The 24,311-nt window shown below is 41.1% G+C and overlaps 1 protein-coding gene across 8 annotated transcripts in view; it reads left to right on the top strand.

Moving 5' to 3' along the window:
* Positions 1 to 24,311, top strand: part of ARHGEF28 (Rho guanine nucleotide exchange factor 28) — a 235,204-nt gene that overhangs the window by 57,874 nt on the left and 153,019 nt on the right. For 2 of the 8 annotated variants that reach the window (XM_081826748.1, XM_081826747.1), the window contains exons 1-3: positions 2,368 to 2,795; positions 3,443 to 3,590; positions 7,047 to 7,340. In XM_081826748.1, the coding sequence (XP_081682874.1) occupies positions 2,724 to 2,795; positions 3,443 to 3,590; positions 7,047 to 7,340 (514 nt within the window). In that variant the 5' untranslated portion in view covers positions 2,368 to 2,723. Of the gene's footprint in view, positions 1 to 2,366; positions 2,796 to 3,442; positions 3,591 to 7,046; positions 7,341 to 24,311 lie in introns of those variants that run through there. The other 6 variants (XM_081826750.1, XM_081826743.1, XM_081826745.1 and 3 more) reach the window with 5 other exon arrangements.

Here is a 24,311-nt window from a genome sequence, read left to right as displayed (position 1 = left end):
TATCCATTGAATTTATCCATGGATAAATACAAATTTATCCATTCATCTGTCAGTGGGCATCTGGGCTCTTTCCATACTTAGGCTATTGTTGACATTGCTGCTATAAACATTGGAGTTGGGGCACCTGGGTAGCTCAGTTGGTTAAGCAACTGCCTTCAGCTCAGGTCATGATCCTGGAGTCCCAGGATCGAGCCCCACATTGGGCTCCCTGCTAGGTGGGGAGTCTGCTTCTCCCTCTGACCCTCCCCACCTCATGCTCTCTCTGTCAAATAAAAAAACAAAACAAAACATTAGGGTGCATTGCCCCTTTGGATCACAATGATTGTATCCTTTGGATAAATACACAGTAGTGCAATTGAGGGTTGTAGGGTAGCTCTATTTTTAACTTTTTGAGGAACCGCCATACTGTTTTCTAGAGTGGCTGTACCAGCTTACAAATAGACGCATGCTCTATATCTATATCTAAAATGCTCACCATTACTTGGCATCAAGGAAATCCAAATCAAAACCACAATGAGATACCACCTCACACCGGTCAGAATGGCTAAAATTAACAAGTCAGGAAAAAACAAATGTTGGCAAGTATGCGGAGAAAGGGGAACCCTCTTACACTGCTGGTTGAATGTGTGTTTTTTTAAATGTGGGATATAGTGAATTGACAGAAAGATGATGTTTAGTATTTCTGCATAGAAGGAGAGTGAGTCTGATATTGATGGCAGTAAATTCACTTAGGAAAGTTTATAGTTTTAATTGCCTAAAAGTGTGAAATTGATTCCAGGTGGGGAACAGGTAGAAGTACACCGGAATTCTGTAGGTTGGTATTTATCTTTGCCATTAACAAAATTAGTGGCCCTTTTCGAAAAAGAGCAGATTTTCAGTGGCCAGAGTGATTAGAAAGACCCCAGTCTACCCCCCAAATTGTCACCTGTGGCTGGTTACTTATACTGTACTGGTTTTTTGGAACATTTTCAGAAACCCAATTCTCCTGATGTGTGTGGCTTAGTCTGAATCTCCTTGGAGCTTTCACTTTCTGGAATGAAAACGTTCCTGTTCTTTCATATTCATATTTTCTTTTTCTGTCATACTCTCCTGCCCACCCCCATCCCATTCTTTCTGAGTTTCTCTCTTAATTTCTGCATCACCCCCATACCTCCTCCTCTCATAATGCCTTCTGTGTCTTTCTGATCTCTGCGATTAGCAAATAAGAAGACCCCTTTTTATTGCTGACTAGTGTTCTTAGCGCTAAGACTGTGGCCATCTCTCTTTAATGGATAGGTCTTATTTCTGACCTGTTTTTGTTTATCTTCTTTTTATCAATGTAGAGCATGGTGTGGGCTCTAAAGGAAGGCACACCTAAATTGTAAAACTGTTCTCTTTGGGGTTGTATTGCTTTGGAAAGTCTTGCATTTAAGCTCCTTCATAAGTTGTGGTCCTTGTTCACCCAACCAAAGAAAATACGAATGTGAGGGTTGTTTTGAATAGATACAGATTACATATTCTTCTGATCCGTGAAAAGCTTTGATCTGTTGATACAGTTTGTTTTCTTTAAAAAAAATCACAAGTCAGGTCAGATTCTGTTTGTGGACAATTAACAGTCCCTTTAGCCACCAGGAACATGACTAATGCAGGCTGTTCTTCCTTTTTTAGGAAATGGAATTTCATCTAAGTTTCCTCTCTGTCATGTCAGACATTTGTTACTGGTTTTTTTTTTGTTTTTTTTTTTTGCCTTTCAGATCCTCTTCCTGAACTTTTTTGGAAGGTATCGTATGGTGGATTATTCTTGGCATGCTACTTTCTATTGATGACATTCCTGCATGTTTGCATGTGCTCACATGCAGAGAAAGGACAATCCAAAATTGTGTAAACTAGTGATTTTTTTTCCAGGAAACCACAATTTGTATTTATACCAATTCATAATTTAAGGTAATGCTTTGTGGGTAATAGATTTCAGACCACTAGGAAAACAACCTTTTTATTTTTAAAGTTTAGATGAAATATCCATGTGATTATTGGAGAAAGGAGTTCTGCAGTGATTTTGTTTCTGATACTGATTGGCCTACTTCTTGATATCCTACAGAATATAGTGTTGATGATAGCCATCAAAGGCAAACAGATGTTAAGGAGGCTGTGTAGAATTTCCTCTGTTTCCTTTTCTCCCCTATCACAGGGGGAGGGACTTGCCAAGAGAGGGTTTGTTTTTGTTGGGCAAGCACACAAAAGCCCAGATGCTTCTCCGCAGTGGGCCAAGCTCTGGAGGCCTTCCAAAGTGGGCGACCCTTTCCACCTCCTAGTTTCCATTTCCCTGCCACTCCCACAGGCTGGGTGGAATGTACCATCTCCCTGGAGGACTCTCCTGTATTGCTTTTTGTTTTTGAGTGGAGGGAGTGTCTGAAGCCTTTAGTTTTCCAGTGTCCCAGGAGGGTCTGGCAGGCCTGTCTACTGGTGCTTCTCCCTTGGTTGTAGAAATGTAGATCTAGCCCTTCCACACAGCCTCCGGATGAAAATGTACTGGAGAGCCCTCACCTGCTACCTGCTTCCTTGACATACCTCACCTTCCTCTGTGACCCAGGGGCAGCTCCTCTCCTTGGAACCAGGGCACTTAGGGTTTGTGCTGACTAGAGGCTCTCAAGAGAAAGTGTGAGGCCAGGCCGGATGAAAAAGAGGACTTGGAATTCCCTCAGAAGACAAATAGCAATTGGAAATGGCACAACAAGTGCGGGAGCATGTGGTGCTGTGTATTTGGCATAGTTTGTGAATATTTAAAGTCCTTACAACCTACCGGGATCCAGTACAGGGTAAGGCAATAACTAAAGATAATCGTTTTGAACCTTTGTAGCATGGTGGTATGTCAGGTACAGAAAAAAATTAATAGGGAATCAGTGATGTTCATCAGGTAGGAATTCAAAGGAAATAAAAGACAACAAAGTTCAATCACATTTATACAGCTAGTAAACTTAAAAAAATTCTTCCCTATCCTCTGGACTCACTCAGCTTCTTTTTTTTTAAAGATTTTTTTTTTTTTTTTATTTATTTATTTGAGAGAGAATGAGAGACAGAGAGCATGAGAGGGAGGAGGGTCAGAGGGAGAAGCAGACTCCCCGCCGAGCAGGGAGCCCGATGCGGGACTCGATCCCGGGACCCCAGGATCATGACCTGAGCCGAAGGCAGTCGCTTAACCAACTGAGCCACCCAGGCGCCCTGGACTTACTCAGCTTTAAAAACAGAACAAACCAGCTCTGACACCCATACTTTGAAATGTCAGAAAGCACCTCTCTGTCGTCCCAAGTGTTTGCTGTTGGAAAGGAGGATTTGTGATATTTGAGAGTCAACCACATGAAATCAACATAACAAACAACACTATTTTGGACCCCAGCCCTTTTTATTGTGGTTTTTTAGAATCAGAACAAGAAAGTGTGATGATGCCTTAACTTGCTCTTTTTAGGGGCAGATGACCATCTATGCAAAGTTTGGCAAAAATGTTTATCTTCCTAAAGATGCCGAATTTTACTTTATTTACAATGGATCTCATCAGAGACACATCGTGATTGCCGAACGCGCTGAGGATAATGTTCTCCAATCCAGCATTCCAGGTGAGGTGTAGTCTTTACTCTGCAACTGGCAAATCTGTCTGGAAGCATCTTTCCTCCAGGGACATAGGCTGGGAAGAGGACCAGGAGGAGAAAGTAAACAGTGCTCCAAAGTGGGATGGGTGGAGAGAGAGGTGGAGAGGGGGTGGGGAGCAGGGAAGGGACAGAGCCCATGAGAACACTCACACTGGGTTATCTTGCTTCTGAGGTTCTCCCAGTGGTGTCAGCCTTGCCTTAGATTGGGCAGGTCCATCCTGTTGATTGCACCCAACTTTCCAAGTTGGCTATGCTTTGTGTGTAGTCCAGTAGAGGGGTCACTCTGTCTTAGTATCACCTCCTGTTTTTCCAGGGCCTACGGCCAGGGATGGCTCAGGCAGAACTGAGACATTGGCAACAGGTTTTCATTCTCCCTCCCTCCTTCCCCTGCAGTCTGGCAGCCCCATTGTTCGCCGCTCTCCTGCTTGCTCCTTTTGGTGGCTGGGGTTCCTTCCTTGGCAGTCTGTGTATCCAGATTCTTCCTTACTAGATCTTAGGCCCCAGAACTTTCTCTTGCCACCACCAAAATGTTCATGTTCAGAAACCTGTCATTCTCCTACATGTCTTCTTCAATTACCATGGTGACAGATGACTCATTAATATTTCATGTTAATTTTTCTTAAGAGCTAATAGTTCTCAGATACAGTTGCGTAGTTTCATTGGGCTGTGGGTTATGTATCTGAGACATGAAGCTGTAGCCCAAAGGTGTAATGAAGATGTTATTACTTGCAGGAGGGGAGGGTTTTGTTGTTCTAGTTTGTGGATGGATTAGTTTTCCTTTATCGTGGGGCTTTGAGACCCTCTATATTGCATCATGTAGGGAACCTTCAGTATTTTTAAGGGTAGGATTGGCCTCGTTTTTGGAGGAAAGATATTTCTAAGTGCTTCTGCAGTATATCTGTTCCATGCAGAGAGAAGGTAGACAGTAAACATGCAAACAACACAGACATAGTGAGAATTGCAGAGAAGTACAAAGGTTTTTCAACCCTGGACTTGCTCATCAGATCAATCTGTTGTCCCATTTCTGAGACTATGCGCATTTTTTTTAACATGCTGCTGTAATTGATGTAATGCTTTCTATAAAGGTTAACAGATTTAGTTGGGCATGATTATCATTAACCTTTCCTTTTTTTTTTAAGATTTTATTTATTTATTTGACAGAAAGAGAGAGCGTGTGTGCACAAGCAGGGAGAGCCGCAGACAGAGGGAGAGGGAGAAGCAGGCTCCCCATTGAGCAGGGAGTCCTACATGGGACTCGATCCCAGGACCCTGGGATCATGACCTGAGCCGAAGGCAGACGGTTAACCAACTGAGCCACCCAGGCACCCCAGCCTTTCCTTCTGAATACACAAGTAGCCAAGTAATAAATATTAACCAGCCATTCTTTTGCTATGCCTGTAGATGTATGTGTGTTTTTATTGGTAATCCAGGCATACATCCAATGCATGGTCATACATGAATTTACAGAATATAATGCAGCCCATAAAGAGTAGTGAGTATAATGTGCAATGAAAACCAAGGCATTCCAAGTAATTTGGAAACAAAAAAGAGCATTTTTCTGAATTACATCTATGTTGAAATTCTAAATTGAAGTTGAACAACTTTAAACAAGTATTTGAGAGTGATAGTGGAAAACCAGACCCAGGTAGTAACATTTAGAAACTGAGCAATTTTAATCACTTCTCTTTCTGGCCTAATAACTGCCATCCTTATAAGAAAAAAAATAGTCAAACCTCATTAATAGCACAGAGTCACTTCGGCTCTGTCTCTTTTGCCTCTGCCTTTTGGCTTTGGCATTTCCGTTTATGTCTTTACTGCCTTTTGCTTCTCCTTCTTTGCTTGGTTTTCTTTTATGAAGCATTTATGGAGGAAGAATGAAAATAATAACTGAAGTGCCAGTCCTCATTTTAAAATTTTGTCATTTTCTTTACTTGGCTGTAAGGGTGAGCCTCTTTCCTACTCCTTGTGTGTTAAAGAAGATCTGTTTGATGATATTGTGGCCTACTTCGAAGTGAGGGTTCTCACCTTTTTTTTTTTTTTTTAAATTTAATTTATTTATTTGAGAGAGGGAGCACAAGCAGGGGGAGTGGGAGAGGGAGAAGCAGACTCCCCACCGAGCAGGGACCCTGATGTGGGGCTCGATCCCAGGACCCCAGAATCACGACCTTAACAGACTAAGCCACCCAGGCACCTCCTCACCTTTGTTTTTAACAGATTCCGTACAGACAGGTGACAGTCCCTGTTTCTGAACCTTAAATGTCTCCTGTTAGAGCTTTGCCAGGGTAACCTTTCGGAAGTGTGTAGAGCAGATTTCTGTAGTCTGTCCTGGAAGTGTAGCCTGGGGACGGACGGCTGCATTATGTGCTTGCACCACTGGGTCATTTTTGAAGAGGTGATGTGAGCATGACAGTAGTTATCACTTAGTGAGCTGGGATGCTCTTGTTCCTATTAAGGCTCCTATTAGCCATTTGCTTGGGGGCCAGTGGTAGCTGAATGTTTTTTTTTTTTTTTTTTTTAAGATTTTATTTATCCATTCATGAGAGACAGAGAAAGAGAGAGGGAGGCAGAGGGGGAAGCAGGCTCCCCGCAGGGAGCCCTATGCGGGACTTGATCCCAGGACCCTGGGATCATGACCTGAGCCAAAGGCAGACACTCAGCTGACTGAGTGGTGGCTGAATGTTAACACTTCCTCTGTCTGGCTGTGATTACAATAATCACAGCAGTTTGGTGGTACTAATTCCTGGGTATTCTGCCAAGTACAGCATAAAAATGTACCTGGGTAGTAGTTCACTCACCCTAGCGAAGTGAAAGAAGAGTATAAGTAGGAAGGACAGGTAGTAGGATTAGATAACCACCCACAACAGAAATATTAACACCTCCAAGACACAAAAGTCATTCTCAGAAGTGGCGGGAGTGGGGCAATGAACAACATGTGTTAAGTATTTCTGTTGAGTTCTCTTCACCCACCCTAACTCACATTCAAAGGAACTCTTTGGAGCTACTTTATGAAACTATCATCTAAAAAAAATACATAAAAATATAGGACTCAGGAGGAAGTGGCCGAGGAGGAAAGGGCAAAGGCCTTTAGAGGATGAACTTGAATTCAGGGGTTGGGGTAGAAGTACAAACACCGCCAAATAACGGTGTTTGATGATGATAAGAGAATAGACATTGAAGTGTTCAGAGCTCCTAAAAGTTACGTTTAAAATCAGGAGTCACTGAAAGAAGATGGAATCAGCTTTAATTTGGCCCCACAAACATGGCAGCATTTAAAGATAACTGGCTGCCTTTCTCTTCTGCTTTGCTCTCTGGAAGCGTGTGGTCTCCGTTCTCAGTGCAGCGAGACTGGTGACCCCTGACTTGGACACTGGGTGAGCATCTCCTGTAGACTGTAGGTGAACTGTTTACTGTCTTCTTGTCCAGGCCATGGACTTCAGGAGACGGTGACGGTATCTGTGTGCCTCTGCTCAGAAGGTTACTCCCCAGTGACCATGGCCTCCGGCTCAGTGACCTACGTGGACAACATGGCTTGCCGGCTGGCTCGTTTGCTGGTCACTCAAGCTGATCGCCTCACCACTGATAGTCATCAGACCTTGCTGACTCCATTTGCCCTGACGGTGGGAGCCCTGCCTGCGTTGGACGAGGAGCTCGTGCTGGCTCTGACCCATCTGGAGTTGCCTCTTGAGTGGACTGTCTTGGGAAATTCTTCACTTGAAGGTGGGTCTTCACCCGGATATTCAGATGTCTTTTCTCGATGTGAAGTTGAGAATGTGCCTTACAATTTGTTGTCTTTCTCCATGGGTTGATTTTCCTGCCCATTTTTGTCCTGAGCCTTATTCTGACGTGACTGGCTTCCCTGAGATCCTGAGTCACTCAACCCTGGGCTGGGTGATGTTATTTGGCTCTATTCCTGGTGGTGAAGAGCTTTGCCTCAAGGAGGGAAGGACTGTTTCTTGGTGGCAAGCTCTTGAGCTAGCTGCTTTGGACTGTGGCACTCCTTCCATTGGTACCTCTTCTTGCTGTGCCATTTCTCCAAGTAGGTGGAACCATCAGGCAGCCATCAGGAAGAACAAGCAGCCAGCTCTGTGGGAACACTTCGAACAAATGCGGCATGCAGGAAATAAAACCAATGTGTTGACGTCTTTAAAATGCCAGTGTCACGGAGAGCATTCGAATATTTGTACTAACTTTTGGAGAAACCTCCGGGTGGCTCCTGTTTATTAGAAGACTGAATAGACTCTTAACACCAATCATGTGGGATCTCTGTGTGAACAAAGGTGGATGTTTTATATAAGTCCATGCAAGGCTTGAGGCTAAACTGTTCAATAGATACTTCTTTTGGTGATTACAAATCACAAATTTTTTTTTATTATGTTATGTTAGTCACCATACAGTACATCATTAGTTTTTGATGTAGTGTTCCATGATTCATTGTTTGCATATAACACCCAGTGCTCCATGCAACAAATCACATGATTTTATTAGAAATTGATGTTGTTTTGTGTTTTATTGAACACATATACTTTTGCTGTCTTTCTCTATTATTGTATGACTCTAGTGATGAAATGACGCTATTTTTAAGAGTTTCTACTTCCTGATACATTCTTTTTTTTTTTTTTTTAAGATTTTATTTATTTATTTGAGAGAGAGAGCAAGAGTGAGAGCAGAAGCAGGAGGAGGGGCAGAGAGAGAGGGAGAAGCAGACTCCCTGCTGAGCAGGGAGCCCGACTCTGGGCTTGATCCCAGGACTCTGGGATCATGACCTGAGTGGAAGTCAGACGATTAACCAACTGAGCCACCCAGGCACCCCCTGATAAATTCTAATTACAAACTGGTTTAAATTTGATGGTGGATAAGATTAAATGCACTAATCGAGGTAAAGGTATATGCTTTTTGTAAACAGAATCTTAAGGCCATATGCCACAAACAGAGAGGATCTCCATTTGTTTCTTTCAGTCAGGGTTAAATTAAAACTCTCTTGGGAAATTAAAGATGTTTCTTATTCCTGAAGAACGTGGATGAGATAGGTCACAATCCTAGTTCATTGTTGAGCCGTGTCTGACTCTTGTGTGCTATACCGAGCTGTATGGTAGCTGATTGATAAGTGTGAAGGGTGGGTACCATGGGGACTAGGTGATATCTGTTCTCCTCACCATTATCTCCAAGACCTACCAAATGGCTTGGAACATATCAAGTATTCAAGAAGTATTTGTGGTAAGAATGGAAGTTGTATTTTAGGACCTTCAAAAGGAAGTCACACATCCTAGATAGCACTATTATAATTCATATATATATGAAAAATGTACATGTTTTCTGGCTAAGGAACTTTATCATGTATATATGAATGTATATACATGTATATACACACGTATATACACACATATACACATACATATATACGTTCCTGTATGTCCAGACATACATGTATATATGCATATATGTTGATATACATGTATGTACTGACATGTATTGATTTGTATATATATGTGTTTTCTGATTAAGGAACTTCATTTTCTTAAGCCTCCTAGTTAAAAAAAAAAACAACCTCTAATATTGGAGGGTGTTTTACTTTTTGGAAGGCAGGTTCATTTTGACAAAGGCATAAAGTTTTCATACTTTTTCACCAGTCACTGCACTCAAGGCCACAAGTAAAGTGCCCCCAAGCTTCCAGGAGCAGCAGTTGCAGGTCAGAAGCAGGGCTCCTTCCCTAGCCCAGCACCTCCCTCGGCATAGCAGCTTGGAGTCTGCAGTGGGCTAATGTGTGCCTCTGCAGATGACAAATTGTTGAAGGTTATGGGACTTAATTATTGCACATGAATAACTTAAACTAAGAGCCTTCTAAATGGGATTCATGTTACCCACGTGCTATATTTTCATCCTAAAATTTAGGAATGAATTAAATCTTAATTCTGTGGACTGATAATAATACATGCATACTATTTTCTGTGTTGGGGCTATATGTCTGCACAGTCAATGCTGATAAGATATACATAATCAGGTAAGTTGGGTGAACAGTAGGCTAACCGCCAAGTTGGCAAGGGTCACCTAACTGCCATTTTTATTGCTATTTGGAAATGTATTTGTGTTTTCTAAGCATCCGTTGGTAATGACCCTTGTTTATCGATATCCTTAATGTAGGCAAATGTATGTCACCAAGAGGTTCTTTACTTTGCATGAGATATATTTTAGGGGAGAACAATTCTAGTGTCACAGTCATTGAAAATCTATGTTTTAGAGCTGGGTTCAAATCCTGACCCTGTTGCTATGAGGCATCCTGGGCAAGTTACTTCACTTCTTATGTCATAGAGTTTTAACTTCTGAAATGAAGCATTATAGTACCCATCTCATCAGCTTGTTGTAATGATTAAATTAGATAATATGTAATGAATCTTCTTTAACAGTCTCTGAATATACTAAGTTCTCAGTAAAAGTTGACTTTCATGTGCGTATGTGAATGGATTTCCATATATAGAGTATATTGTATGTACATATGTAGAATGCAAATTGTACTTGGTCTGGACAAATGAGGCTACAGACAAAGGACAAAATCTTGCTATTGTAAACAATTTATTGAAAATTTCTAGGAACTTTTCTAGACTTTCTCTTAGAACGGTTTACAGTGATAGAGGTAACATTGCCTGAAGCCTAGACTCATAGTGGAACTTCTGTACAACATCACTGTTCAGGGATGGAGTTAACACCCTTTTTTCTTTTGGCTCCCTTGTGTGGATGAATTCCACTACCTTATCTTCAAGTTTGCTGATCCTTTCTTCCATTTGATCTAGTCTGCTATTGAATCTTTTTTTTTTTTTTTTTGAATTTTTATTTCATGTATTATATTCTTGAGCTCTATGATTTCTGGTTGGTAGTTGTTTATATTTTCTACCTTTTTTTGTTAAAATTATCACTTTGTTCACACACTGCTTTCCCAACCTTGGAGAGGATCTTTATGACTGTTATTCTGAACTCTGTATTGGATAAATCACTTACCTCCATTAAGACTGATTTTTGGAAATTTGTCTTGTTCTTTTTTTTGGAACCTATTCTCCTGTTTTTTTGTTTTTTTCATTTTCTTTCACTCTCTGTGTTGGTTTCTGTACAATAGATGAAACAGACACCTCTCCCAGTCTTGACAGACTGGTCTCCTCTAGATGAACCTTGTTGGTCAGCCTAGCCCAAGTTCCTGGTTGCTTCTCAAACTTTAGTGATTGCCCAAGTTGTTGTCTTTGTTCTTAGTGGTACCCAGTAGTTGAGGGTGTGCCAAGACCCATCAGTGTCCTGTAGGGGAAGATCTCAGTTATCACCTAGATGCAGGCTGATTAGAAACCCTATGCTCAAGCATAAGCTGGGACAGTATGTGCTGAACCCCAGAGGGATAGTTGCAGCCAGGGCTTCTGTGTGCATCCATTAACAATTACTTCTTTATCCAATACACTCCTGTGGGACTCAATGAAGGCAAGCCACATTGGCTATCAGAGCTAGGCATTCAGGGGTGCTGTCCCTTAGGTGACAGCTGTAAAACCTGGGGCGCCAGATGTGTGTACAAGCTGCTTCCAGAGAGATGCTGGTGACCTGGATCTATTGTTGGAATGAACCAAACCAAGGGGGGGGGGATTGCCCACTGGCTCCCCTTCGGGTCCAGGGAAGATCACAGTCAGCTCCTAGGTGCATGCCAATGAGAAAGTGGACCCTTAAGCAGCAGTTTATAAAGTATGCAGTCAAATTCCTTCCAGGGAAGGACTGGGAGATGTGTCTTTCCACCTGCTTCCTCTATGTTGAACCCTGAGGGAATGGTTATGGTGAGTGCTTGTCTGCCTGTTAAGAACTACTTCTTTGCTGTAGTCCTGTGGGACTCTTGGATGCAGGCTCCACTGGCTTTCTCAGCTCGGTGGAGGCTTTCAAAGTTGGGGTGCTAGATGTGATCCAAACCTTTCATTCCTCACGGAGGAGCTGGGAGTTGGGGTTCCCTTCTGATTGTATTGAACTGTGCCAGGGGCAGAGTTTATGGTGAGTGTGTCTCAGCCTTTTGTACCCATTCTGATGTGGTGCTTCCACATTTACCCTGTGTATGAGAGAAGTCATTCACTTAGTTCCTGGATTTCTCTCAGAGAGAATTGCTGTGGGTGTTGCTGTACATTTGGCGCTTCCATGGGAGGAGGAGAGTTCAGGAGTCTCCTGTGTCAACAACCTGGTCCCTCTTTTTCAATTTAGTAGAGTTTTCATCTGAGCAGTTGAGAATCTTGTACATGCTCAGTGCATCCTCCCCTAATTAACTGATTTTATTAGTGCTGCTTGTCTTCGAGGTAGCGAAATAATCGCAGACTAAGAAACGGTGGCATATGGCCTGCTGGAGTTCATTGTGTGTTAAGTGGTAGTGGCATCCTAAGTGGAAAACAGTTTCTTTCCTACTAATTATTTCTCCTAATACTTACCCAGAAATGATTTAAAGCTTCGCCATTTGTGCTTAAAATTCTTTGTGTTTATTTATTTATGCTTTTTTTGTGGGATAAATGGATGTGCTGAATGAGGATTAATTGATATCTGTAATGATTCTGTCTTGGAAGAGTCTGGTGGAAGCCTTACTGGGAAGCCTGACTGCATTTCCTTGCCTTTTGCATTTTATAATCCCTCACTTTTTTCCTCTTCAATCACTGAGTGTTCTCAGGAAGGCCTGAGATCCTGGAGAAGGGCCAGGCTGAGCAGAGTGTTGTGTCTCATCAAGAAAAGCAGAGATTCTTCTTGGCCCTGCTTCTTACCCATCATTACTCAAAATGCAACTTTATTATATGTTCTAGGGAAGGAAATATCACTGGTTTTATTTAATTTTGTGCCATAAATAAAATTGGATTTCTGTTTCATAAAATTAAGCCAGTTCTTTGAAATAGTTTTCATGATAAAAAATGTTTGTGGGATATCAGGACCCCATATTTGCAGTAAAACTTGGAATAGAATAATATATCCAACAAAATGTCACAATTTATCTTTTTTTGTTTTGGGTACTTTGTTTTTTTTTGGGACAGAGCTATAGTTCTCAGAGATTGGCATAATTTTGACAATTAGATTAACTGGGATAAGGTATTTTGTTTCATTTCCTTGGTGCTTTCCTTTGTTTCATAACTTGTGAGTTAGTGTTCCCTTCCTGCTCAACCGAATTACTTCGCTTGTGTTTCCAGAAGCCCAACATGGCTGGCAAGCACTAAGCTTCCCATCTCCACGAGAAGGCTACCATTTGAGTAAAGAGCCCAAAGGGACTACAAATACCATCTCAGAGGACGAGAGCATTGCCTTTAGGAATATAATAGCTCTTAACCCAACCTATGGAATAAGTAGAGGTTGTCCTGGTTAAGTTTTCTGATAGAAGAAAAATGAGCGCACTTACATTAAGGAAAAAAAAAACTCAAAAAGACTACCTCTCTCAGCATATATTTACATTTACAAACCAATATGTAGCAATAATTTGCAGATTTAATTCCTTTTTTGCCAAGGTAAATTATTAGGAACAGTGACTTTGGCGTTTTCTACAGTTCTCTACATAAAATAGTTCATATATTCAGAGGTCTCATTATAGGCACAAATTTTTAGTTATGGAAAAGATGGAACTCTGTTATAACAATTATGAAAACATAACACAATCTTCTTTGCCAGCTTTTTGAGACATAGTTGGCATACAACATTGTGTAAGTTTAAGGTGTACAATGTGTTGATTTGATACATTTATATACTATAAAATGTTTACTGCTATAACATTAGGTAACAACTCCATCCTGTTACCTAAGTACCATTTCCTTTTCATGGCAAGAACTTTTAAGAAAAGTGATATCATGAATTGAATCTGCAGGGCATACATAATATAATTTTTAAATAAAGAAAATTTTAATTGGCAGATTGTTTTATCAAGTGAAAAGAGTTAAACTTGACTCTTGCCTTTATAGTTGATTCTGTGAATGGAAGAAATTTTTAGGGTAAGCCAACTGAGCTTGTGAAACTTTTCTGCAGGACTATCTTGGACTTGTCAGCTGCTGTATTTAGGGAGCTGTCCCCAAAAAAGTAATGGGTGGAACTGGTAGGACCCACTGAAAGTGCCTTAGATAATTAATAAAATTACTGATTTCAAAGATGAGAATATTTGAGAATCGAGAAATTAAAGAAATATATTAGTTGCAGACTACATGTTGTCAGGGCAAGTCTAAGTAGTATTGGTATGTGCAAAAACAAGTTCCATTGTAATTAATATTGACTTAGAGGAAAAGTAGAAACCTTGTCAGGGACCATGAGTTTAATGGATAGGTCATGCTGTTACTCAGAAGGGTGGTTAGCATGATGCTCTATTTTATTAATAGGGTCTTTGTCAATTAGTTCCCTTTGAAGGAGAATCTTTTCTACACTTTACAACTAATGGGGGGAAAAGGAAAAAAAATGCAGAAGGACAAAAGAACATCGGAAGAAATTTTATAAAAGTGGGGGTCATTCGGCGACTGTTAAAATGTATCTTAATTGGAGGCACCTGGGTGGCTCAGTCGGTTAAGCATCTGCCTTCGGTTCAGGTCATGATCCTGGGGTTCTCGGATTGAGTCCCGTGTCGGACTCCCTGCTCAGCGGGGAGTCTGCTTCTCCCTCTCCCTCTGCCGCTCCCCCTGCTTGTGCTCTCTCTCTCTCTCAAATAAATAAAATCTTTAAAAAATGTGTCTTAATTGTTTAGTGTTACCTTAAGGCATTTAAAGAGCAGTTATGTTGCTTTTTTATCTCAGGAGAAACGATTAAGTGAGAAATAACAGTTCATAACTAAAGACTAAATGGGAACTGCCAATTTTCCTGAAGCAGTTGTGCTTCAGGCCACACACCCAGAGTCCTCACCTTCTTTCTAGGCAACAGCAGAAGGAAATGTGTGGGCCAGCAATGTCTGACAAAGGAAAATATCTGTTGAGCTCTCTTTGAATAGAGGAAAGAGAACTGTAACCAGTAAGAAGCAAGATTTGTTTAACACTTGAAATAGAGCTTGGCTGCTTTTTTTTTTTTTAAGATTTTATTTATTTATTTGACAGAGAGCACAAGCAAGGGGAGTGGCAGGCAGAGGCAGAGGGAGAAGCAGGCTCCCTGCAGAGCAGGGAGAGTCCTATGTGGGACTCGATCCCAGGACCCCAGGACCATGACCTGAGCTGAAGGCAGTCACTCAACCAACTGAGCCACCCAGGCACCCCTTGGCTGCTGTTTTTATCTTTGAGTACAATTTGCTGGCTGTATAAATAGAAAAAAATAGAGCAAGGCTCAGGAGCATGGCTTGTTGGTTGGCCTCAACTTATGTTCTAGGTCTTAGTAGCCAGGGGATGGCATATTGAACTATAAGAATGACGTGCTGTCCCCCAGACTATGAAATGTCAGCTTTGTTCTTCGACCCAAAGCTTTGTACTGGACAGCAAGTTTGAAATAACATCAGCTGGTGTCCTACCAGGACACCCACAAAGGACAGAGTTATACAAAATACAGGTTTTCTAAACTGTTTAAAAAAGATTGAGGAGTTTTGAAATTAGTGCATGACAGGTATCAACTAACTCTGAGGTTTTAAATGTTTTTCTTGGAAATCTTGACATTTTTCAATCAGTTATATACACACTCTCTATTACTTTCTAGCCTTCTGTTATTTCTGATAGTATCTCATGGAACAAACCTCTCCACACTTCCTTTTCTGACATTTTAAGCTGGAATTCTATTCCTTCAGTTGCTAAGGTAACCCAGTGCATGAATGTTAGTGGTGGAGAGAATGTTTTTTAGAATAGGTTCCATGTTAAATTGATAACATTGTTATACATTACTTAAGCATGTACTCAAATATGCATCATTTGTGAAGTTTTAAATCTTTAATTTAAAAATGTTTTCTCTGTCTTCCATCCCATTTTTAGCCATTCATTTTTAAGGAGTGGGTTTTCTGGCAGTAAAGAATTTAATATGAAATTGAACTCTCAAGGAAACGGAACCCCTCATCAAATAATCTGAATTTAGTTTTCAGTTAAACTCATTAACCATATTCTCTTTTTTTAAGGTATTACATTGTAAAGATGAGAAGGCAGCTTAAAGTTTTCCCTAAAGAATAAGCTTCCTGCTTTTATCTGGCACCAATGGCCCTTAGACTGGAATTGAGAATTAAATATTTATTCTCACATCAGAGATAGAGCAGAGGGTTACTTCCTCCCTCCCTCATAATTTTCAAGGAAAAAAAATGTAAGTGGAAGCTCATATTTTTTTCAAACACCCTACTCTAATGTGCTTCCCAAAGGATTCAGGACAGTGGAAGGTTTTGGAATTTACCTCTGGGTAACCATGTCCCACCCCTGTCCTTTCCTCTGGAAACCGTTTAAACGCTGCAGGATGCATATGACAGTTTTTGATTGCACTCAGGGGACTAAAATTGAATTTAAAAATGACAGTATCCAAGGAGTCTGTTAATACTTAAGGCAAAAAACTAAAATTTTTGCTTTTTTCTTAGATGTAAGAGTATTTGAATGCTGGTGGCGGTCCTTGTATTACTTTATCTAAAAAATAAATAATTGGCTTTAAAATTACCCATGCTTGCAGGTTAAAAGGCTGATGGTTGAAGAGACAGGTAGGAGAGTCTTGTGAAGGAGGTGGGCAGTGAGGCAGATAGAAGTGATGAGATGTTCTTGGGGAAATGATCAACTGGGATCCTTTGGCAGTGCTCTGCTCTACGGGGTCCAAGTGAACTGTAAAAGGCCTGGTCTTGACTCTTTAAAACCTGGGCCTTTATGGGAGTATGAGCCCGACATAGGTAGAACACCCCCAACCCCCAGTCTTTTGTATTCCTGCCCTAGGTTCTAGTTCATAATGATTCTCACATAGCTGCTTTCTATGCACTACATTTGTAGTTGTTGCAGCTTTTATTTTGCAGGTTTGTCATGAGACAGTGGTGTGTGTGTTGTGTGTGTGTGGTGACCTATCAAGCTGACATGGGCAGAGTCCAGTGAGCCTGAGCCCTTAGGATTGGTGTGGCTTAGTTCTTTGTTTGGTTTCCTCACTCTCATTTTGTTGACTTATTCAAGTTCTGTCTTTACTGCCCTTCTTGTTTTTGCCGTCTTTGACATAATTATTTCTTTGCGTGTAAGAATTTGAGTTTTGGAGGTGCAAAAGTCTGGGTTCAGATCCCTGATGCTCCATGTGGTACCTGAGTGAGCTTGGGCAATTGCATGAGGGTGTCAAAGCTCAGTTTCTGCCCCTATGAAATGGGGATAATCACAGGCCTTACCTCGTGCAATGGCTGTCAGGATTAAATAAGATAATACGTGTAAGTTGCTTCATAAATGTTAGATGGAAACAAGGAATATAAAGTCCTTACAGTTGTTGGCACCTAATAAGAATTAAATAAAAAGGTTGTTGTGATGGTTCATTTCTTTGCTTCATTCATATGTGACAGCTGCCCATCTGGACTTCTAGTGAACTTCTTTCAACCTCCCCGCCCCCCCAGCCTCATCCCAGGTAGGGAGGACCTTCAACTCCTATTTCCTGTTTGCTTTATTCCCTCTCCCTTCCTCTTCTGTACTCAACAGAATACCCCTTGCCGGGTGTGCCCCTTGTGCTCAAGGTTGGGATGAGACTTCCCACTGAAGTTGTAACTCATAACCATGGAGTTGAATATTTTTCAGTCTAGCTGTTTGGACTTGGGGCTCTGGCTTCCAGTGTAAGGGCAGTGAGTGGATCCTGTCCAGCTGTAGATGGGAAGTCATTTTCCTGGTGGGGGTTCAGTTCAGACTCTCAGTGCAGATTTCAAAAGGCCATTGCCAAGATATGTGGAGTCTATACTTTTCTGCCTCTCAATAATAAAATTAGACTGTGGGGTGCCTGGGTGGCTCAGTCAGTTAAGCGTCTGCCTTCGGCTCAAGTCATGATCCCAGGGTCCTGGGATCAGCCCCGCATCGGGCTCCCTGCTCAGCAGGAAGCCTGCTACTCCCTCTGCCTGCTGCTCCCCATGCTTGTGCGCTCTCTCTGTCAAATAAATAAATAAAATCTTAAAATAAAATTAGACTGCAGTGTATTTTCATTTGTCTCTCAAACGGAACAGGGTTCCTGAAGGGTCAGTTGGGAGAATGCCTGGCAATTCCACAGGCTACGCTGTGGTGCGAGGGGAAAGAATGCTCAGTGCATCGTAGGCTGTCAGCAAATATCTAATGAATGAATAAATGGTGAACACAAACCAGAGCTTGAAGAAATACTAACAAATGATTTAAAAAAATCCAGTGCACAGACTGGAAAGTAGGTATGACCTAATTGTTGCTCATGGCACCTAATGACTGCCGGCTGCCCAAGGCGGGGGGCCTTTGCACGTTTGTCACAATGGCACATCTGGTATCTTACACAGATGCAATTATAGTGCCTCCCAAGCAGACATCTGGTTACCTTCAATTATGCTTTTAAATTACAACCAGAGGAAAACTGTTTTGGAGTATATCATGTCTCTGTTTAGTGACAGTTGTACTTTTTGTATGGAAAACATCAGACAAATGTATACCACTGAGAAGTCCCCCAATACTGGCTTTCATAGTTCTTGACAACCTTGTCTCAAAAGGTATTTTCATTATGTCCCCCTGACACTCCTGGGTAGTAGGCTGGGAGGATAATACTCTGTTTCTCCAGATCAAGCACCTTAAAATTTGAGAATTAAGTGGTCTTTCCACAGCTACATTTCTATAAGTGTTCAAATCCAGATCTTTCAACTCTTTTGTCTGCCTTTGCGCTATACAGTATTGTGACCGGATTCTCAATATATTCTATTGATGGCCACATTGTATAGTTCAGTCTGGACATGTCCCCAGGTAGTGAAGGCCAGAAACTGGATTGCCATCCTTGAGTTCTGATAAGGACTTTTTAATGTTTTAAGTGATTTAGTACTAGTTCCACAAGGTAAAATAAAGTATAACCAACCTAAAAGAGATGCAAACTCCATTAAAGTGCATTCCAGCATTTTATATCGCAATGTGAATTTTATGGAATGAAACTGAGTGATTGGTGTTTTCCCAGATTTGCAGTCAGGGGTTGTAATCTGAGTGTCTCAAATATGTCTGATGCAGAAAAGACATTTCAGGAAGCTAAAACCCACCCTTAGGCTTGTTACACTTCTCTTCTCCCTTTGCAGCCATGCCTGCCATGTTGGTATTGTGCTCCTTCGGGTGTTCTGTTTCAATATCTTTCCTATGAACCTGTTTATATTTGCAGTTCCTGTTCTGGACTCAACAACCTCTGATCTTCTGGGTAGCGGTGATTTTTAAATTTTATTTTATTTTTTATTTTTTTTATTATGTTACCACATCATTAGTTTTTGATGTAGTGCTCTATGATTCATTGTTTGCGTATAACACCCAGTGCTCCATGCAGAACGTGCCCTCCTTAATACCCATCACCAGGCTAACCCATCTCCCCACCCCCCTCCCCTCTAAAACCCTCAGTTTGTTTCCCGGAGTCCGTAGTCTCTCATGGTTCGACTTCCCCTCTGATTCCCCCCCTTCATTTTGCTAAGTAAAATAAGTCAAGCAGAGAAAGTCAATTATCATATGGTTTCACTTATTTATGAAACATAAGGAATAGCATAGAGGACATTAGGAGAAGGAGGGGTGATTTTTTTTATACACCAAAGCCCTGATTAGACCACTTAAATGAAAGATGCCATAATACATGATACATAATACATTCCATTGAGAGTCCTGAAAAAATACGAGATTGTATGTGATGCTCATGCTAAATATTCTCTTCTGCGCTCCATAAAATATTTGGCAATATTTTTTTTCATTCTCTTTTTCCTCATCACTGTGGCATTGTATCAACGTGCAAATTTTCAAGTCATGATACATGAGTGAGGTTGTAGGTCCAATAGTTTCCTTATTTCTGTTTGTACTCTTTGTGTCTACACCTGGAGCTGTAACTCATCAGACAGTGGTTTCACAGGTCAGATATTTATTCCAAACAAAAGTGGGCTGGCAGTATGATATTCAAAGACAAGGGACCATGTCCATCTTTGTATCCACAGGATCTGGCATATAGTACTAGATTCACTTAGTGTTTGTCTACTGAATGACTTAGACGCAAAAATTGAGACCTCCATAAATATATATGTGGTTTGGAGAGTACAACTTATTTTAATGATTTGGATATATGTGAGTTCAATATATTTTGTCCATAAACTTACAGTGTTGAATACGTTTCAATGGCTCCACTCAGGTGTTGTGAACCATTAGTAAATCCTACAAAGTAGAAGTACTCCTGAATTAAACTGCATTTAAAAGCATTTCCTTCTAGATTATTGTCCCTATCACATTTATCTTTAATAATTTGCTTACAGTGTTTAAGGATATATCTCGGTTTGGGAGCAAGTATTGTATATTAAAAATAACTTGTGAAAGTCAAACTTTTTTTGTTATTCATTGGTGAAATTTTTAGCTAATAGATCTTAAGAGATGATAGGGAAGACAGTGGTATAAAAAGGAAGCACAGATAGGTATTTTGTTAACCACTTACTTAGAGAAAGTAGCAGATCTTAGCCCTGGCATTGTATTAGAATCACTTGGGAATCTTCAGAAAAAAATAAGGCTTCGGTCCCACCCCTGGAAATTTTGTTATAATTGTCCTGGGGAGAGCCTTAAACACAGCTTCCTGGGTGTGTTGGGGGGGGAGACATATAGGCACCATTGGACCCCAGAAGTAGCTACAGTCTCCTCCATTCATGGTTTCCTCTTTGTCTCAGAGAAATGATGCCGACTTGTAGAGTAACCGTTTCCTTGCTTTTCCTTAAAGTTCTACTACCTATGTATTCTTAAATAGTATGCTTTAGTTGTTCACTTTGTAAAATTTTGTATTAATTGAAACATTCGTGTACTCTTTTGTGACTTTTCTGCAACAACATTATATTTCTTAGTTTTTTACTATATTAGTCTGTAATTTTTTTAAAAAGATTTTATTTATTTATTTGACAGAGATAGACACAGCAAGAGAGGGAACACAAGCAGGGGGAGTGGGAGAGGAGAAGCAGGCTTCCCGCGGAGCAGGGAGCCCGATGCGGGGCTCGATCCCAGGACCCTGGGATCATGACCTGAGCCGAAGGCAGATGCTTAACGACTGAGCCACCCACGCGCCCCAAGTCTGTAATTTTTATTGTTGTTAGGGTACGAGGTGATTATACTGCAGTTTATTCTATTGTTGGTTGATGTTGAGATCACTTCTGTTTTTGGACAATTTTACATTTTTATGTGTGCTTGCTGCGGCATACAAAGCATAGTGCTCACTAGGGTTTCTATGTAGGAGTGGAAATGCTCAATCAGTGAAGACTTCAGTTTTTTCAAATTTATTCGATGATGGCAATGTATTTTCCAAAGTGGTTATGCCGATTTACATTTCCTGTATCAGTGACTGTGAGTTCCTGAGGGCTTGATAATTTATTTTTCAATCTTCTGCTATCTCCAGACCTTGTGAAGCTATGATGATCCTGAATTTGGACTGAACAGTATATAAAATCACTTTCCTTTAGCAACAGCCACACCAGCTGTTTCGGGTCCTGTGCTCGAACACTATGGGAGGTCCCTTGGTGTGCGCTGTATTTCATGGATTCTTGATCCTCAGTAAGTCAGGGCTGGGATGAATACTCTCAGGACGTTGGGTCTTTGATGTGACTGCCTTATTTTCCAGGGACAGAAATTGAGGTGTGGCAGAATGAGAGGCATGGGCTTTGAGCCTCCTTCCCTGTCTGGGTCCGATGAGCCTCCCTCTGTGCCATGATGGGAAATGCTGATTGATTGGCACAGTCTACTCACTTCCTCTTCATGTCTGGGTGATTTTGCTCCCGGGATGTGACAGGTCATACCTTCTAATGTTAGCCATTAGAACAATTACAAGTAATTCTGTTTTGGTAACATTAGTTCGCATAACTCCTGGCATTAGCCACACAGGAAGAGACATATTTATTTGGTTAAAAATACGTTTTAAACACCGCCCCCCACTTCTGCCAGATTGTATAACCCCTTTTCACAGCTTGTTTTCCTGACTGCTGTTAAGAATCTGAAACTCTATAACAAGCAGAATTATTTATATATGTCATGGTGTTTCCTATTTCAGGCTGTTTGCCTGATTCTGGGCTCTGAACTTTCATACTGAGTGAGAAGCCTCTCTCTCAAAACATCTTGGTCAGCATCTTATTTGTTTCCTTTACATCAGAAGATCCTTTCTCCCCTTGCCTTCCCACCTTCCCAGGAGGTGGGTAGATTGGGAGGGAGGGAGGGAGAGGGACAGTTTCAGCAGTGAGCCGTTGTTTCTCACAAGTGTGCTGTGCTCTCCTGTGAACTGGATGTGAGATTGGAGCCCAAGGAGGGAATGGGGAGCTGGACTAGCAGAACAGGCCTGGAAAGTGTTCCAGAGGAGGAAGCAACTTCTGCCCCCCACACAGTCAACCAGGTTGAATAGAGTGAACTCCTACCCAAAGTCAAGGGTATTTGGGGCACTGCCCAAAGCAGTGTAAGGCATTCCATTTAAATTGTTGATGCTCTACTTGCCTTGACCAATGGTTTTCTTTCAAAAGGGAATGCAATATGTTTAGCTGTTCCCTTTTGGTCTTCGTCTTGGAAGAGAATTGTGTCCCATATAACCATGCAGTATTTCTTACCAGATTGAGATTGGGATCTATGACTTTGAAATTCCATTCGAGGGTGGCTGGTTATGATCTCATGCTGACATACATGTTGAGGAGCGTACTTGTGCATTTGTGTTTGTCTTGTTACCTGATCCTAACCAGTCCCTTCCTCGTTATTATTTAAGAAGGAAAAAAAAAATGGAAATGTTCTCAAACATGCCTTGTTGGGAATCTGTTAAGAATGAAAACTCTTCCTTCTAATAAAATGAGTTTAAAGGTCAAAAACTTAAAGGGTAAAATAAAGATAAGTTCTTCAATAGCCTTTTGAAGATATCAGGTATATTAAACAGATATCTGGCAGGTGTGCACTGCTTTGTTTTTAGATGTTTTGGCATTTCAGATGTCATGTGATGGGGGGGCAGGGGGTCTGTGCTGTCACACAGACAGGTGATGGAGCAAATGCACAGTGAAGTTGGTGGTATTTCACTGAGAGGGCTTATTTACATATTTGAAATATAAGACTTCACGTTCTTGATCTGGATAAAAAAATAGTCTAAACCACTAAAAACGTAAGCTAAGCAATTTTCTTCTGCATTTGTGCAGTGGAGTATTTCCTTCTGATTGTTTCAAATTAGAGTGTTGTTGGATGCTGGCTCCCCAAATAGCATCCCCACAGTCTGCTGGTGAGACAAAGCTGAGCTAACTGCCTAGCCCAGTAAGGGAGACCGCCTCCGTGGAGTCTCAGCAGCCTCTTCCCGGAGAGGGCAAGGTTGGAATTTACTGAGAAACTGAAGGTTGGTTTAATGATGGTCTTCTAATGCAGAGGATCGGTCATGCGTAATGCAGGGAGTTGGATTAGGATTGGATAAGGATCATGGTATAATAAAGATTGGTTTTAGGGCTTAAAAGGATGCTTTTTACAGAAGAATTGATGGGTCTTGAAGGAATGATGAACAGACTATCATTTGCCCTGGGTAGAGTCTCCTGGAGTAGTGAAATTATGTTAATGAAGACAGTGGAAAAGTAAAGTTAATGCAGACTGCCAACTGTGTGGAGAAGTAGTTAGTTTTTGTCCTCAGTGTCCAAACTCCGAGAGAGTAAGCAGCTTTTGTTCACAGATTTTAGTCGAGGTTTCAGAGATGGAACCGAGAATGATAGATGTTCCAAATAGCAGCTGCAGTCATATCCCTAAAGCTCACTTTCATGGGCACTCATCAGGGGAAGAGCCCCCTTAGTCATATATTCATTCATTCATTCATTCAATATGCAGGTATTTTTAGACACATACATGTGCCGGGCACTATATTGGGGTAGAAGACGGAAGGGGTCCCTCCCCTCTGGCTTTTCCTACAGTGCAATGCCGTGTACTCTAGACAGCTTTCCCATTACAGCTGCAGCCAATAACATTATTTAACTTGAGGGTATATGCAATTCACATTCTCACTGCATGCATTCCAGCAGATCTTGAGTGTTAGGATTTTCAGGTTTAGTTTGTGAAGATAAGATTTGTTTTAAGGTATGTCTTGATGTCTAGGGAGTTCATGGGCCCACCTTTTTTTTAATGTAAACAAATTTATTCTTTTCCACATTTCCAGTGTAATATTTATCATGAGCCAGCTGTGTTCCAGGCACTGAGTATTACAGTAGAAATACAGTTGTACAAACTATGTGCAAATAAGGCAATTTGAACATACATAAATAATGGATATTTTAACAGTTGCCATTCAACTCCACAAATACTGGATGACTTCAGTTTGTCAGATATTATGTTAGGTGTTGAGAATAATAAAACCCCTCAGCCTCTACAGTGATATACTCCATAATGTAAAAGTTGCAAACACCACTGTGAAAACTCAGATACACAGATTAACCAAGGGCCATGTGAAGAGGCCCAGGCTGAGCTGTTGAAGCAAAGCACTAAGGGGGTTTGCCAGCCCTGAAATAATCCCAGGAATCTAATAGATGTGCTAGAGCACCTCCGTGAAGTTGGAGAATGACCATGGTCTCAAGTTTTCTGGACATGGGAAACCCATTTCTTTCTTTCTTTCTTTTTTTTTTTTTAAATAATTGGT

This window comes from Leptonychotes weddellii, chromosome 7 (genome assembly GCF_054177405.1).
Source record: "Leptonychotes weddellii isolate Sample4059 chromosome 7, ASM5417740v2, whole genome shotgun sequence".
NCBI classification, from domain to species: Eukaryota; Metazoa; Chordata; class Mammalia; order Carnivora; family Phocidae; genus Leptonychotes; species Leptonychotes weddellii.
Note: the sequence above shows the minus strand (reverse complement) of the source record. Positions and strands in the feature narration are given on the sequence as shown.